The sequence below is a fragment of the Heloderma suspectum genome, chromosome 14, assembly GCF_057233095.1.
Source record: "Heloderma suspectum isolate Gila_16-S chromosome 14, 16-S_ref, whole genome shotgun sequence".
Lineage (NCBI taxonomy): Eukaryota > Metazoa > Chordata > Lepidosauria > Squamata > Helodermatidae > Heloderma > Heloderma suspectum.
The window spans coordinates 19422078-19435992 of NC_139471.1; the positions used below are offsets into that span (position 1 = coordinate 19422078).

The following is a 13915-nucleotide window of genomic DNA, read 5'->3' on the forward strand; positions in this document are numbered from 1 at the left end:
TTACTCATGGCATTTGTTTTGGAACAAATGAGCATTAAACTGAACGGGCCTCATATTTCCATTTGCCCCAAACGAAGGCATCCTACTAGCAACTACTCCCAGCCCCTGGAAAAAGCTAGATTTCATAGAATCATAGAAGAGTAGGGTTGGAAGGGGCCTATAAGTCCATCGAGTCCAACCCCCTGCTCAATGCAGGAATCCAAGTCAGAGCATCCCTGACAGGTGGCTGTCCAGCTTCATAGAATCATAGAAGAGTAGGGTTGGAAGGGGCCTATAAGTCCATCGAGTACAACCCCCTGCTCAATGCAGGAATCCAAGTCAGAGCATCCCTGACAGGTGGCTGTCCAGCTTCATAGAATCATAGAAGAGTAGGGTTGGAAGGGGCCTATAAGTCCATCGAGTCCAACCCCCTGCTCAATGCAGGAATCCAAGTCAGAGCATCCCTGACAGATGGCTGTCCAGCTTCATAGAATCATAGAAGAGTAGGGTTGGAAGGGGCCTATAAGTCCATCGAGTACAACCCCCTGCTCAATGCAGGAATCCAAGTCAGAGCATCCCTGACAGGTGGCTGTCCAGCTTCATAGAATCACAGAAGAGTAGGGTTGGAAGGGGCCTATAAGTCCATCGAGTCCAACCCCCTGCTCAGTGCAGGAATCCAAGTCAGAGCATCCCTGACAGGTGGCTGTCCAGCTTCATAGAATCATAGAAGAGTAGGGTTGGAAGGGGCCTATAAGTCCATCGAGTCCAACCCCCTGCTCAGTGCAGGAATCCAAGTCAGAGCATCCCTGACAGGTGGCTGTCCAGCTTCATAGAATCATAGAAGAGTAGGGTTGGAAGGGGCCTATAAGTCCATCGAGTCCAACCCCCTGCTCAGTGCAGGAATCCAAGTCAGAGCATCCCTGACAGGTGGCTGTCCAGCTTCATAGAATCATAGAAGAGTAGGGTTGGAAGGGGCCTATAAGGCCATCGAGTCCAACCCCCTGCTCAGTGCAGCCTTGAGTCCAAACCAGGCTGACGGAGGCATCCATCATCATCATCGTTTATTAGGGGGAGGGAGGGGGGAGTCTGGAGTAGCCCTCCTATCCACACCTCCCTAGAACAGCCCTACCCAGCCTGGTGCACTCCAGAAGTTTTGGACTACACCACCCAGCATTCCAGACCATTGGGCATGCTGGCTGAGGCTGATGGGAGTCCGAGTCCAAAACCTCTGGAGGGCACCGTTTTGGGAAAGGCTGCCCTAGAGAATCACCCGGTCATCCCAGTCTGTCTGGAAGCCACACCTCAGCCGTGAGCAGCTCATTGAGGCACCCAGTGGAGGCTGGTGGTGTTGATGTCAATGGGACAGTGAATCCTCTCCAGGTTTCCGTCAGAGCTAGTCAGGACTCTAGAGGAGCTCTCCAAGGTGCTTTGACTTCAGTGGGGCAGTGAATCCGCTCCGGGTTTCAGCCAAGGCCAGTCAGAACTCTGAAGGAAAGCTCCAAGATGCTCCGACTTCAGTGGGGCAGTGAATCCGCTCCGGGTTTCGTTCAAGGCCAGTCAGAACTCTGAAGGAGCTCTCCAAGGTGTGGAAGCTTTAGCTCCTTCAGAGTTCTGACTGGTTCTCACTGAAACCCGGAGCAGATTCACCGCCCCGCTGTTGGCGCCGTATCTGTAACAGCCATGGACGGGGCTCTTGGGTTTGCCAGGCCAAGGTGAGGGAGACACTAGCTGCAGGACAGGCTCAAGTCCTGGCCCACATGGCAAACGGGCTGGGAAGGAACTGAATACAGACAGCTGGGCGGCTGCAGGAGATGGCGCTCAGAAACAGCAGGCAGACAAAGCCGGTTCAAGGAGACAGCGTTTGCTGCTGTGCCGCAGGCCGAGTGTTCTGGACAAACCTGGCAAACCGCCTGCGACAGCTTCCTTTCTGCCGCAGCCGCCGGCAGGCTGAGGCCCGGCCAGGCAGATCCGTTCCAGCTGTTCCTTGTTCCCGGTCAGCAGGCCAGACTGAGGGGCGGCCCTCCGAAGAAAGGAGGGCATCCTTTGGCCCAGGCGGCAGCCTCTCTCTGCTGGTGTGATGGTTGGAGCAGTGGACTATGTCTAGGGAGACTGGGGTTCACCACTCCACTCAGCTGCAGAGCTCGCAGGTTGACCTCAGGCCAAACCTACCTCACAGGGTCGTCGTGAGGATAGAAGGATCGGTTCGGTAGGTTTTTTGGTTTAAGTACTAGATACATTCAGAAACAGCTTGCTGCCTTTGCCCTGTTCACATTTCTCCCTGCTCCTATGAGACCCGGAACCCCGCTCCTCTTCTTAAGGCTAAAATGCACACTCACTCACTCCAGTCTCAGGGTCATTTACAAGACCAACTACATATTACATGCAAATACGTGGCGGGGGGGATTTTTCTAAAGAAAAGCAGTTTCAGGATGGGGCGAGTTTGAGCAGACAAGTGTTTTTTTTTAACTCTTCCACTGCCGTCCGCTTCTCTGCTCCATATTACCACCCCCCCAGCTAATGCCCATTCCAGGTGTGGGGTTCCAGATGTGCTTATGCAGAGTCGAATAAATGCCAGGAAACCCACAAGGGGGGGGAGCAGTTTGGAAAGCAATGGCAGGGAGGGGAGAGAGGTGACTTGGAGAAGGAAAATGGGTAAGAATTAAGGGCTCCTCCCCCTTTTTCCATTTTAAAATACAGCATGCAGAGAGGCCTTGGGGGTCAACAGAAATGTAGGTGAGCAACCCTCTCTCACTTACCCGGCTTCCCTTTGGACCAGGTTCCCCTATCGGTCCAGGTAGACCCTGAAACACAAGAGGAGAAGAACAAACAAACAAAAGACAGATAAATGTGGAGATGTTATCGCTTGCAACTTTCTGCAAACAGTGCCAAAGTGAAGGCTCCGCTGTGATTTGGGAGCTGGTCCAAGAGATAGCTGGAAAGGAATGTAGAGGAAAGAAGCAATAATAATAATAATAGAATAGCAGGGTTGGAAGGGGCCTACAAGACCATCGAGTCCAACCCCAAATAATAATGATAAGAAGAAGAATCGTTCAAAAACAAAACGGCCTAATTTTTGTGGGGAGATGACTCTGCAGAAATCTGTATTTCCGACAGAGACAGGAGTTCATTCCAACTCCATTCCAGAGCAGCAAAGCCACCAAAGAGGAGTGTATCAGATTCAAAGAGGCAGCTGTATCAGGATGTAATAAGTCACAAAAACATACACGGAGCTACTTAACCTCCTGGCTGAGGCATCACAAAATTAGCTGTATTCATCGGTAGCTAACTGAAAGCCATCAGAAGAGCTGTGCTGGATCAGACCAAGGGTCCATCTAGTCCAGCATTCCATTCCCACAGAGTCCAACCAGCTGCCCCAGTGGGATGCCCACAAGCAGGACGTGAGCACAACAGCACCCTCCTGCCCATGTTCCCCAGCAACTGGCATACAGAGGCCTACTACCAGCATGGTGTAGTGGTGAGAGTGCTGGACTGGGAGCCGGAAGATCCGTGTTCTAGTCCCCACTCAGCCATGGAAGCTCACTGGGTGACTCTGGGCCCGTCACAGACTCTCAGCCCAACCTAACTCACAGGGCTGTTGTTGTGAGGATAAAATGGAGAGGAGGAGGAGGAGGAGGAGAATGTAAGCCACCTTGGGTTCCTTGCAAGAGGAAAAAAGGCGGGATATAAATGCAATAAATAAATAAATAAATAAATACTGTCTCTGATCCTGGAGGGAACACATGGCCATCATGTGTCTACTAGCCAACAACAGCCTCAACCTTCACAAATTTGTCTCCTTTAAAGCCATCGAATGTGGTGGCCATCACTACACCTTGTGCTACCGAAATCCATAGCTTAAGAACAGAAGAAGAGGATGCCCAACCAGGTGCCCAAATACAAAGCCCATGAGCAGGACCTGAGGGTAGTAGCACTCTTCCACTCATGCTCCCCAGCAACTGGCAGTGAGTGGCTTGCTTCTTCCTAGTACCATACTTATATTAGGGTTCTCCACCACTAACTCATCCCTGGAGTAATGTGGGATCCTAGAAATTTTTCAGCCCAGATCTGCAAGATGATGGGATGATGGGATTCTTTCCTGGGGATATCTCATTGGCAAGAAGTGAACCCGCAAACATGGGCCAGGATGTCTTGAGGGTATGCCCTCGATGGTGAGTCCAACCAAGCAGGTTGGGTCCATCCACAGCCTTCAGGCAACCTCTGAAAACCAGCTGCTGTGGGGCAAGCCATGGGAGAGGGCTGCTGCTGTAGCACCCAGGGTGGGGTGTCAGGAGGGGCTGGGACTAGGACCAGGAAATGTCATGACCCCCAGCCTTTGAGCCTTCCAGTGTGCAGCAGATTCGGATGAGGAAGAGGCTCAAGCCACTTCCTTGTGGGTAGGGCAATCAGTGTCTTAGTCAGGGCCCTCCTGGCCAAAGGACACAGCCCTCCCATCATCCTCTGCAGGCAGGGACTGTCTTGTTTTCCTGATTGCATGTAAGCTGCTCCAGGAGCTTTTTTGGCTGAGGAGCGGAATTAAAAAAAACTGCAAATAATTAAATAACCACCACTGATCTAGACTCTAGTCTTGCCTTGAGACTCTCTAGCCTTGCTTTGAGTCTCTCTAGCTTTGCCTTGAGACTCTCTAGCCTTGCCTTGAGACACTTTTGACCAACAATTGACAGATCCTTCAAGCCTGTCCCAAAAGAAGCCTGGCTAGTTTCACCAGCCCAGCACATGGTCCAGAGCCTTGTAGTTCTCTTTTGTCCAGCACCACCACTTTAGATGCAGGGATTTTTGTCTGCATAAAGGGGGACGTATCCTGCACCCTGCATAAAGGGGACGTATCCTCCAATCTGTCTCCATTTACTCAGCTGGAAAGAAGGTGGCATTTTGAAAGATCTGATTAGCTGAAGTAATACCCTATGCACTGGATAGCCAGGTCAGTGATCCTTAAGCCATGTGGTCCACAATGTGCTTACAGATGGATCCTGAGACTCTGCCTAGAGCAGGGGTGGCTAACTTGTGGCCTTCCAGACGTTTGGGCCTGCCTTTCCCATGATCCCTCGCCATTGGCTGTGCTGGCTAGGGATGATGGAAGTTGTAGGCTGAAACAACTGGAGGGCCATAAGTTGCGCACCCCTGGCCTAGAGGGTGAGATGAGACATAACGGAACCGAGGCAAGAAGCACAGCCCTGGAAGTGGACAGTGCGGCATGAGAGTAAGGAGTTTCTCTGAGTAAAAATGGGGTGCCTTTCCTTACCACTCCTGCTGCTACTGAAGAGGTAAGACTCCCAAGTCCAAATTACTTAGGAATCTGCCATTGACAGAATCCATAAGAACTAGAAACATATGAAAATCTCAGAAATTTTATAGAGATTATTTGGAGTAGGATGGCAATGAAAGGCAACTGAAAATATGAATTCAGGGCAAGTGCCCATAACTTCAGCCACCTTGAAATTATCCTTCCTCACTAAAAAAAGAAATGCACAGTAGACTTCTGTGGTTATTTCTTCTTTGCCAAATTGAATTTGTCTGCTTCACAAACAAAATGGAATGGTTTATTACACACACACACACACACTTCTGTTTCTCACTCAGGAAGTTCTGCAAAAGCAGCCTGGGACCCCAGTGTCAAGTTAGACTCTTTTTGACTCAAACATCATCGCCAAAGTTTGGTTGGTTGTTGTTTTTCTCCCACTTAAAGTTAACAAATTTGTCTCTGATGCACAAAGCAAACAGAAGCCAACAACTCCCCCTTTTCCATAGTGCCATAAAGCCAACACCAGCCAAGAGAAGTAACAAGCAGTAAAAAAAAAAAAAAAATCCAAGTCAGGAAAGTAAACATACCCGAGGACTGAAACGTTTGGTATAGACAGCTGGATTTAATTGATCCCAAGAGGTTAAGAGAAGCAGAACTCCCCTCCCACAAACCTTGAATAAATGTCTTCTCCATTGCTGAAAAAAGTCTGCAAGGCTTCAAGTTCAACAGAGCATCTCATCAAACAAAATGGATAGGTGGAGACTGGAGGCTTTATGGTGGGGAGATTGTCAGCATTGCCCCGGACAAAAGCTTTTAAATGTTTGTTGAGCCATGTGGAGATAAGCGGCCATCTTGGCACTTTCTATTACTTATGTGTTGACATTTACAATTCTCTATTTACAAGAGAGGTCAACGTGCCATAACAACAGAGAATATGGAGGCACATCATGCCAGAATTCCTGTGTAAAAGAGTCAAATGATGGTGTGTTTGCCATGTCAGAAATCACTGTGCAAGTCAGTCACATGGTCTCCTGTCCATTTAGTCTGACTAAGCATTCTGTGTAATTTTAAAGCTTGCATAAAATGGAGAAGAGGATTATGTATGCCACCTTGGGTTCCTTAAGGAGGAAAAAAGGCAGGATATGACTGTAATAAATAAATAATACCCTTCTTGGCAACATAGGCTAGCACACAACCAGGGTTCAATAGAGGCCAAGCCATTCAATGCCCTTTTTATAGTTGCCTCAAAGAGAGAATCTCAGCACCTGCAGCTTCCCCCCCAACTGTGTTGCTACAAGGAGAGAAGGTGCAACTGTATAAAGTCTCCCTTCAGAGTAAATAAAAACAAAAACTTATTTTATTCTATTTTTCTTTATTTTGTACAGAGCAGCATCTGGCATATACTGGAAAAAATGCACATGGGTGTCCTAAGTCAGAACTCCAGCTCACGCACTCTGATGTGCACCAAGGAATATGTGCACACAAGCTGCCCATTCATTTCACTGGACAGAGGAGATCCATGGCTTCCTCCATTGAAATGAATGAGTCTTGCAGGAGAGCTTTGCCTGATGCGCACATACTAAAACCTGACGTGTATCTTTTGCCTAGTTTTCACAGAGGTGTTCAACCTGTATTAGGTCTGTCCCACGTCAGACATTTAGTGGGGGCTCCCATGACCAAATTATCTTCCATACGAGATGGGTTGGATCCACCATCGTCATACTTAGAGCAGACTAGCCTTCCCCAAGATAGTGCCCTCCAGATGTTTTGGACTTCAACTCCAATCAGCCCCAGCCAGCATGGCCAATGGTCAGGAATGCTGGGAGTTGTAGTCCAAAACATCTGGAGGGCACCAGGCTGGAGTAGACCCATTAAAATCAATGGGACAAATTAGTTGTGACTAATCTTAAATGCCATTGATTTCAATGGGTCTACTCCATGAATGACTAAGCCTGCATCCAACCCTCTCTCTAAATATGTTTCCTTGAACATAAAACAATTAGCATGTTAGGGAGAAACTAAGCTGGAAACATTATCCCTGATATGCTAGCTTTCTATATGCAGAGAAAGGAGGAGGTGCAAGCCTATTATGACTGGACCCAAATCAACTGTAATTGTGGGGCATTATTGTCATCGACCTGCATTTCCCCCCAATCCCTATGCTGTGCACAGCACGGTAAGATTTACTGCACCTGCCTGCCAGGATAACCTTTGGCACCTGGGTTTCCATCGGGTCCTCGTTCACCCTGCCAAAAATAGAAATGGGAGGGGAGGAGGAAGAAACAGGGAGAATTAAATACATTTTCACAAACTGGCCATCTGTAGTAATGCCGTTTCATTCATCTTTCTCAGCACAGAGGTTGCCACACTGGTAAGAACAAAAGATACCCAGCAAACAGCACAATGCCTTTTATCTATCCAATTTAGACAGCACAAGTGCAAACTGTTGCAGCATGGAGTGCTCCCTGATTGGGATTCCAGTCGCTCCATTCCATTTCCCCTCTCCCTGGGTTTTCCTTTTCCCACCACCACCCTAACAGTCAGTCAGCAACCCTTGGTCCTCAACATACTCAGTCCTCACTGGGCTGTTTATTTGCGGGGGGCGGGGGGGGTTCTTTTTCCAAAATCTGATTTGTACTTGGTTCCCCCAAGCATTCTGAGTCCTCGGTCTTGCACACAGTCGGTGCCATTTTGGCTACATGGGGAATGGCACTCACAGCTTGCGCATCAGAAATAGTGTGAATGATAACAGAGAGCACAAACTCTCATGCTGAACAGACTCAGCGAAGCTTGAGCTTGCATGAAGCTATGCCATTGCACATGGCGACACATAGGGATGGGCGTACGAGCCACGTTTGAGGACACCAGGATTCTCTGAACATTGTCTCGACGCTCACCTCCCATTCCCATTCGTTGCTCATGCTGTCCATACGGGGAAACATGGGCAAATCCAGCAGCAATTGAACAGGAGATTTCCACAGGTTTCCCCAAATTTGTTCAACTTTCCTCCATAGGATAATTCTAATTCTAATTCATAGGGGCTGATTCAGCCTACAGAGGAAATTTCCGCAAATCGAACTGGGAATCGGGAATGAGACAAACACGAGCACATGTTGGACAATTCACTAATATTTTCGGCGGACGTGTGCTTGCGCTCACGTTTGGAGCTTCGAACGGGGCACGCTCGCACGTTTTGCGAGCAAAAACAACATTCTCATGCATCCTGAGCGACACAGACCAAGACTGCTTTGCTATGGTTGATCAGATCAGGATCATGAGGAGCGGCGGGGAGAGAGGCTTTAATCTCATGTCCTTGCCTCCAGCAGTCCTGACTGAGGTTGCCGTTTCCTCGCTGTTCGTAACAGGAGGGAAACAGCTCAATTCCCTGCACTGGGGTCGCTGGAAAGTGAGGTTAAAGCCTCTCCTCCAACCCCTAGCGACCATGTGTGTGTGAATAGGTACATGGGTCACAGCCCCACCTTCCAGTCCCACCCACTTGCGTGACTCCCAGAAGGTCCCGCCAGGGCCAATGTGCTCCCACAGTTGTTGCGCAACCCTGTATTAAATAAATAAATAAATTGCAAGCTCATCGCATGAAGAAGGGAAGAAGAGTTACTGTGCAAGCCCCAAGTGAACGGATGTTCTTCCCAACAGCGATACTCAATATATTTCACCTCGAGTGAATTCGTATATAATATTCTTTCACATCAGTCTTAACAAGCTGTGCTATTCATTGGGTGTTGGGTTTAAAAAAAACAAAAAACACCCTGTAAACATCACACTTATCCAAACAGAAACGGGGTGAGGTGAGCGTAGGAGAAAATTAAATTACAGTCTCGTTCTTTAAGGAGTGATTCAGTCCACTCCAGCTGAAATTTTAATGCACTGCTGGAGGGAGGGAGGTAATGTAAACGTACAGCTCTTTCCAGAACATTCGAAAATGCTTAGGAGCTAAACTCAAGTCTCCCTACGCTTCATCCACCATCGATACTGAATTAGTAAGGGGGCCCATGGAATTAAGAAAAGAAAAGAACACAACAAACAGAATCCAGCCAAAGCCTGAAAAAAACAAATTGATCCAGAAACGCCAGCAGAGCTTCACACGTGCTCCAGTGTATGGACGCAGCTCCGATGCCTGCATTGTGTTCAGTAGAGCAGGCAAGCTCAGCATCTGCAAAGAGATCCACTCCCCGCTCTGTTTGGGGAGTTTTTGGAGCTCCCCAGTTTGGCTCGGCGGATATGAAAAGATCTCCAGATCTGGAAAGAAGGGTGCTCAGAGCTCCCAATCCAGGCAATGGCCATTCCACACCTGGGAACGGAACAAACCTGGAGCAGAACAGCACCTGGCTCCTTTGGTTCCGGGGTCCTCAAAAGAGTTCTGGGGGATGGCCATTTCAAGGCAGCTGTCAAAGGGCAATTCCTAAGGGAAGTGAGCTTCTGGGGACACGCAACTGTGTTTGGAAGACTGGTTTGGAGACAAGGTAACGACGGTGTGGCGTTTCTTTAAATCCTTTGCAAAACCCTTTACAAATCTGGTCAGAGGGACGGAGGACTGACAGTTATAAGGTTCTTTCATTGAAAAAGTGGACCTTCTTCATTATGTCCTGGTCTAATGAAGTGCAAGAAAGTGTCAATCCACATTCTCTATCAGGGGTATTATGAAGCTGTATAGATTGTACCTTAAAACCTGACAAGTAGGTAGTAGAATTTCTTTACTTGTAAAATGGAACATGAATGATTCATCATTTGCTAATCATTTGTATGATCCGATACTTCTAACATTTGTAAAAAAAAATTGTTTGGAATAATGATGATGGTGATGGTGACCATCGCTAGTTTTAAGACACTCTCAAAACACTCACCTGGTCTCCAGGATGACCTGATGGGCCAAGATATCCTTTCTGTCCCTGTTCAAAAGAATACAAAGGTGGGTAAATTTATTTCTTGTTAATAAAATGCTAGTGGAATCATCATGCCTGGACCCACTCATGTAACCAAGAAGCCGTATTGTTCATTCATGATGAAGATACAGAACAACATAAATACACTGTGCCAATTTGCATTAAGGGCGGAAGCTAACAGCAAACCCACCAAATGTACTCCATTGTCTCTTCACGCTTTTGCCACTCCTTCTTTCCCAGCTATTGCTTTTCCCCTCCTCCTTTACCATGAGCAGAAGGTGCAAAACCTCCAAGAACAGCTCCGTTATGAAACTCATTCGCGTGGACCCGTTACAGTTTTCCATGGAAGATTTGTTGTGGCTCTTGGTTTTAGTTTGCTGGGAGAGTAGCACAGCTGACCAACCAAAGTTCACTTAACAGGCCCCAGATGTATTCATGCATGTGTACTTTGCTGAGTTGCACTGCACTGTGGGTTGCGTAGTCTTAAGATAGCATAGGAAGTAGAGTCCTCCCTGAGGAAGGGCTATAGCTCCATGGTAGAGCCAGGGCTGGCTTCAAAGGTAGGCATGATTGGGCACCCACCGAGGGCCAACTGACAAGAGCCCCCTGGACTTGCTCCTCCTCCTATTATTGTTATTTATTATTATTATTATTATTATTATTATTAAAATAGATGTATATATGGCTGTCTATATTTTAAAATATATCTTCCCCATTACAACCTGCTTCTTGCTCTGGCCAAGGCAATGGCGGAGCAGGAGGCATTTTGGCAGCGGCGAGACAGAGGGTGAGGAGCAACGGCAGCTGGTGACAGTGACGGTGAGAAGGTAAACTCCCTGAAGGAGGGGGCCCGCTGTGGGCGTCCTGCCAGGAGCCCCCCAAAACCTGGACCCAACAATGTGTAGAGCCCATGAGTGGCATGCAAAAGGACATGCTCTGACTTGGATTCCTGCACTGAGCAGGGGGTTGGACTCGATGGTCTTGTAGGCCCCTTCCAGCCCTACAGTTCTATGATTCTATGAGTCTATAAGGTCTCAGAACAGGAAAGATGCCTTCCTGAATCCTCACGGAGCTGCTGCCAACCTGTGCTGAGCATCCTGAGTTAGATGAGCCAGTGATCTGACTCAGCAGAAGGCAGCTTCCTAGGTTCCTACGGATGGATGCAGAGCAGATCTGGATTCTGCTACATGTGTCCCCAAATGCAGAAACCTGCATTTTAGAGCCTATTGGTCAGAGCAGACTGTCATGTCTTCTAGGGGGTACTGTGGGTTAGTTATTGTTTTTGAACCTTGGCAGCTCCTGTAGAGTTGGGAGCGGCAAAAGTGGGTGGAGCTTCTGCTAAGTCATAGAATCATAGAATAGTAGGGTTCGAAGGGGCCTACAAGACCATCGAGTCCAACCCCCTGCTCGGTGCAGGAATCCAAGTCAGAGCATCCCTGACAGGTGGCTGTCCAGCCTCGTCTTGAAGGCCTCCAGTGTGGGAGAGCCCACCACCTCCCCAGGTCATTGGTTCCATTGTCGTATTGCTCTAACAGTCAGGACGTTTCTCCTGATGTTCAGCCGGAATCTGGCTTCCTGTCACTTGAGCCCATTATTCCGTGTCCTGCATTCTGGGATGAATGCAGTCCTTCACTTCTGTGTGTAATGAATAAAGACCAGTTGTGTTTGAGGCCCGCTGATTCCTGCACTCATTCCTACTACCAAGACAACATTTTTTTGGCAACGAAGGTGCGATTGTGCACGGATTACAAGTGCACTGTGAATAAGGCACTTAAGCAGCATCCATGGCCAGTGCCTGCTGTCAATCAACTCCTCACAGTTCTTGGTGGAGGGAAAGTCTTTGCAAAACCTGGGTGACCGGCCAGATGGGCGATTAATAAATTTAATTAATTAATTAATTAAACTTGATCTGGCCCAAACGTATCAACAGTTGGTCATCAATAATTCTACAGTAGATGCCCAAACAATAACTAACCCACAGTACCCCTAGAATACATAACACAGACAGTACGTTACTTCTGTTCCTTTTTACTCTAGTGTAAGAGCAGGGGGCATGATCTGTATTGGGACTGTAGGATGGGGGTTAGGGGGTTTTTAATCCTTCCCCCTCCACTGCGGTCCCAATCCAGAACTACACCATGCCACCCAAGCCTTGCATAACTGGAATTTATAGTGCCAAACAGTTATCCTTTTTCTTTAATGGATCACTATTTGACAGTATAAATTGCAGTTGTGGGGTCTCCGGCCCAGATTGGGACTACGGGGCAGGGGGGAGTCCCTTTACACATGCACACACACAGGTCCCAATCTGGATTGGGGGCCTGTGCTTGCACTAGAGTAAAAAAGAAAAAGAAAAAAAGACGTAGCTGCTTGCTACATCTTTAACGTGATGCTTTGAAGCTTAGTCTGCCTTAGTAGAAGCCCATATTTCCCACTGAATTCCATTTGAATTCAGAGGAAAATGTAGCTTTGATCCTTTTTCTTATTTGTTTATTTATTTGTTGCATTTATATCCCACCTTTCCTCCAAGGAGCCCAAGGTGGCGTAAACATAATCCTCCTCCTCTCCCTTTCATTCTCACAACAACTCTGCGAGGTAGGTTAGGCTGAGAGTCAGTGACTGGCTCAAAGTCACCCAATGAGATCCATGGCTGAGTGGGGATTAGAACCCAGATCTCTCAAGTCCCCAGTCCAACAGTCTAACCACGACACCACTCTGGCTCTCGTTCTTTTCAGATGTTCTCCCCCACCCCCATGGCTTTGTACAAACCTTCGTACGTCACCGTCTACTGCCATTATCTATACAAATTGTTCTGTGTTAACCAGAACCGTTGTCAGGAAGGGATGTGGCAGGGAGAATCAACTTTACACAACACCGCTAGGTCTTCGGAAGGCCCTCCCTATTGTGCGCCTCTTCAAATAGAACTGCATGACAGGAGGAAAGGAATCGTCCAAGTTTGCTTTACTCTCCAGATGCTTCCGGATGGGTCTTAAATCACAACCGGGCTATTGCTCAGAGAGGAAATCTCGGGGGCGCGTTGCAGAAGTACTCGCTGTTTCTGCAGTGGCAGTTTTAATCCACCCCATCAGCCCACAAAGTGACAGGCCGGCAGGCTTCGAAGAGCAAAGAGGGAAAGGGCAGAGAAGGAGACGACAGCGAAGGCCGTGTGAGTCCCGCATGCACGCCAAGTCCAAAAGGCATCCTGCCAATGCAGCCTTGTTTAATGGGGCGCTGAAACCCTTCCAGCTGCTGTGCAAGATCCAAAAAAGTACTTTACATTTCTGACAACACAAGCGGGACCAGAGGCACTATCCAGATACAAGCCTATTGCATGCTCTGGTGGAGCGGAGGATCAGGTGCCAAAGCAGCAGCCCTTGAGGAACACAGTCTGGCTTCTTCAGTTCCAGGGCTGGTTGCCTAAGCTGCTCGGCTATTCAGGAAGGCCCAGGAAGCAATAGAACCATCTTGCCCTTTTTCTGCCCAGTCATGGTATCGCTTCGCCCCTGATTGGTTCCCCAACGCTGACGTCTGATTGGCTGCAAGCCCAGCAAACACTTTTGGGGGCCAGAACGTTGTGCCTTCCCCACCCTCCCCTGCCGAGAGACTTCCCTTCTCCCGTTGTCCATTCTTTGCATGTGCTGAAACCAAGCCAGCCCAAAGCTAAGTGGCAATAATGAACTGCCTCCGCTCCGAATTGACATTAAGATGAATCCGCTGCCATAACACAACCAATGGCCCCAGGCCCAAATGGGATGCCATGGCCTCTCCCTGGTGC

The 13915-nt window shown here is 48.4% G+C and overlaps 1 protein-coding gene across 1 annotated transcript in view; it reads right to left on the reverse strand.

The window, feature by feature from the left end:
- The window catches only part of LOC146335737 (uncharacterized), a 352825-nt gene that overhangs the window by 272550 nt on the left and 66360 nt on the right, over positions 1–13915 (reverse strand). The window contains exons 7-9 of the mRNA XM_084820776.1: positions 10102–10146; positions 7432–7485; positions 2736–2780 (exon numbers count right to left, since the gene is read on the reverse strand). Coding sequence (XP_084676902.1) covers positions 2736–2780; positions 7432–7485; positions 10102–10146 — 144 coding nt within the window. The remainder of the gene's footprint in view (positions 1–2735; positions 2781–7431; positions 7486–10101; positions 10147–13915) is intronic.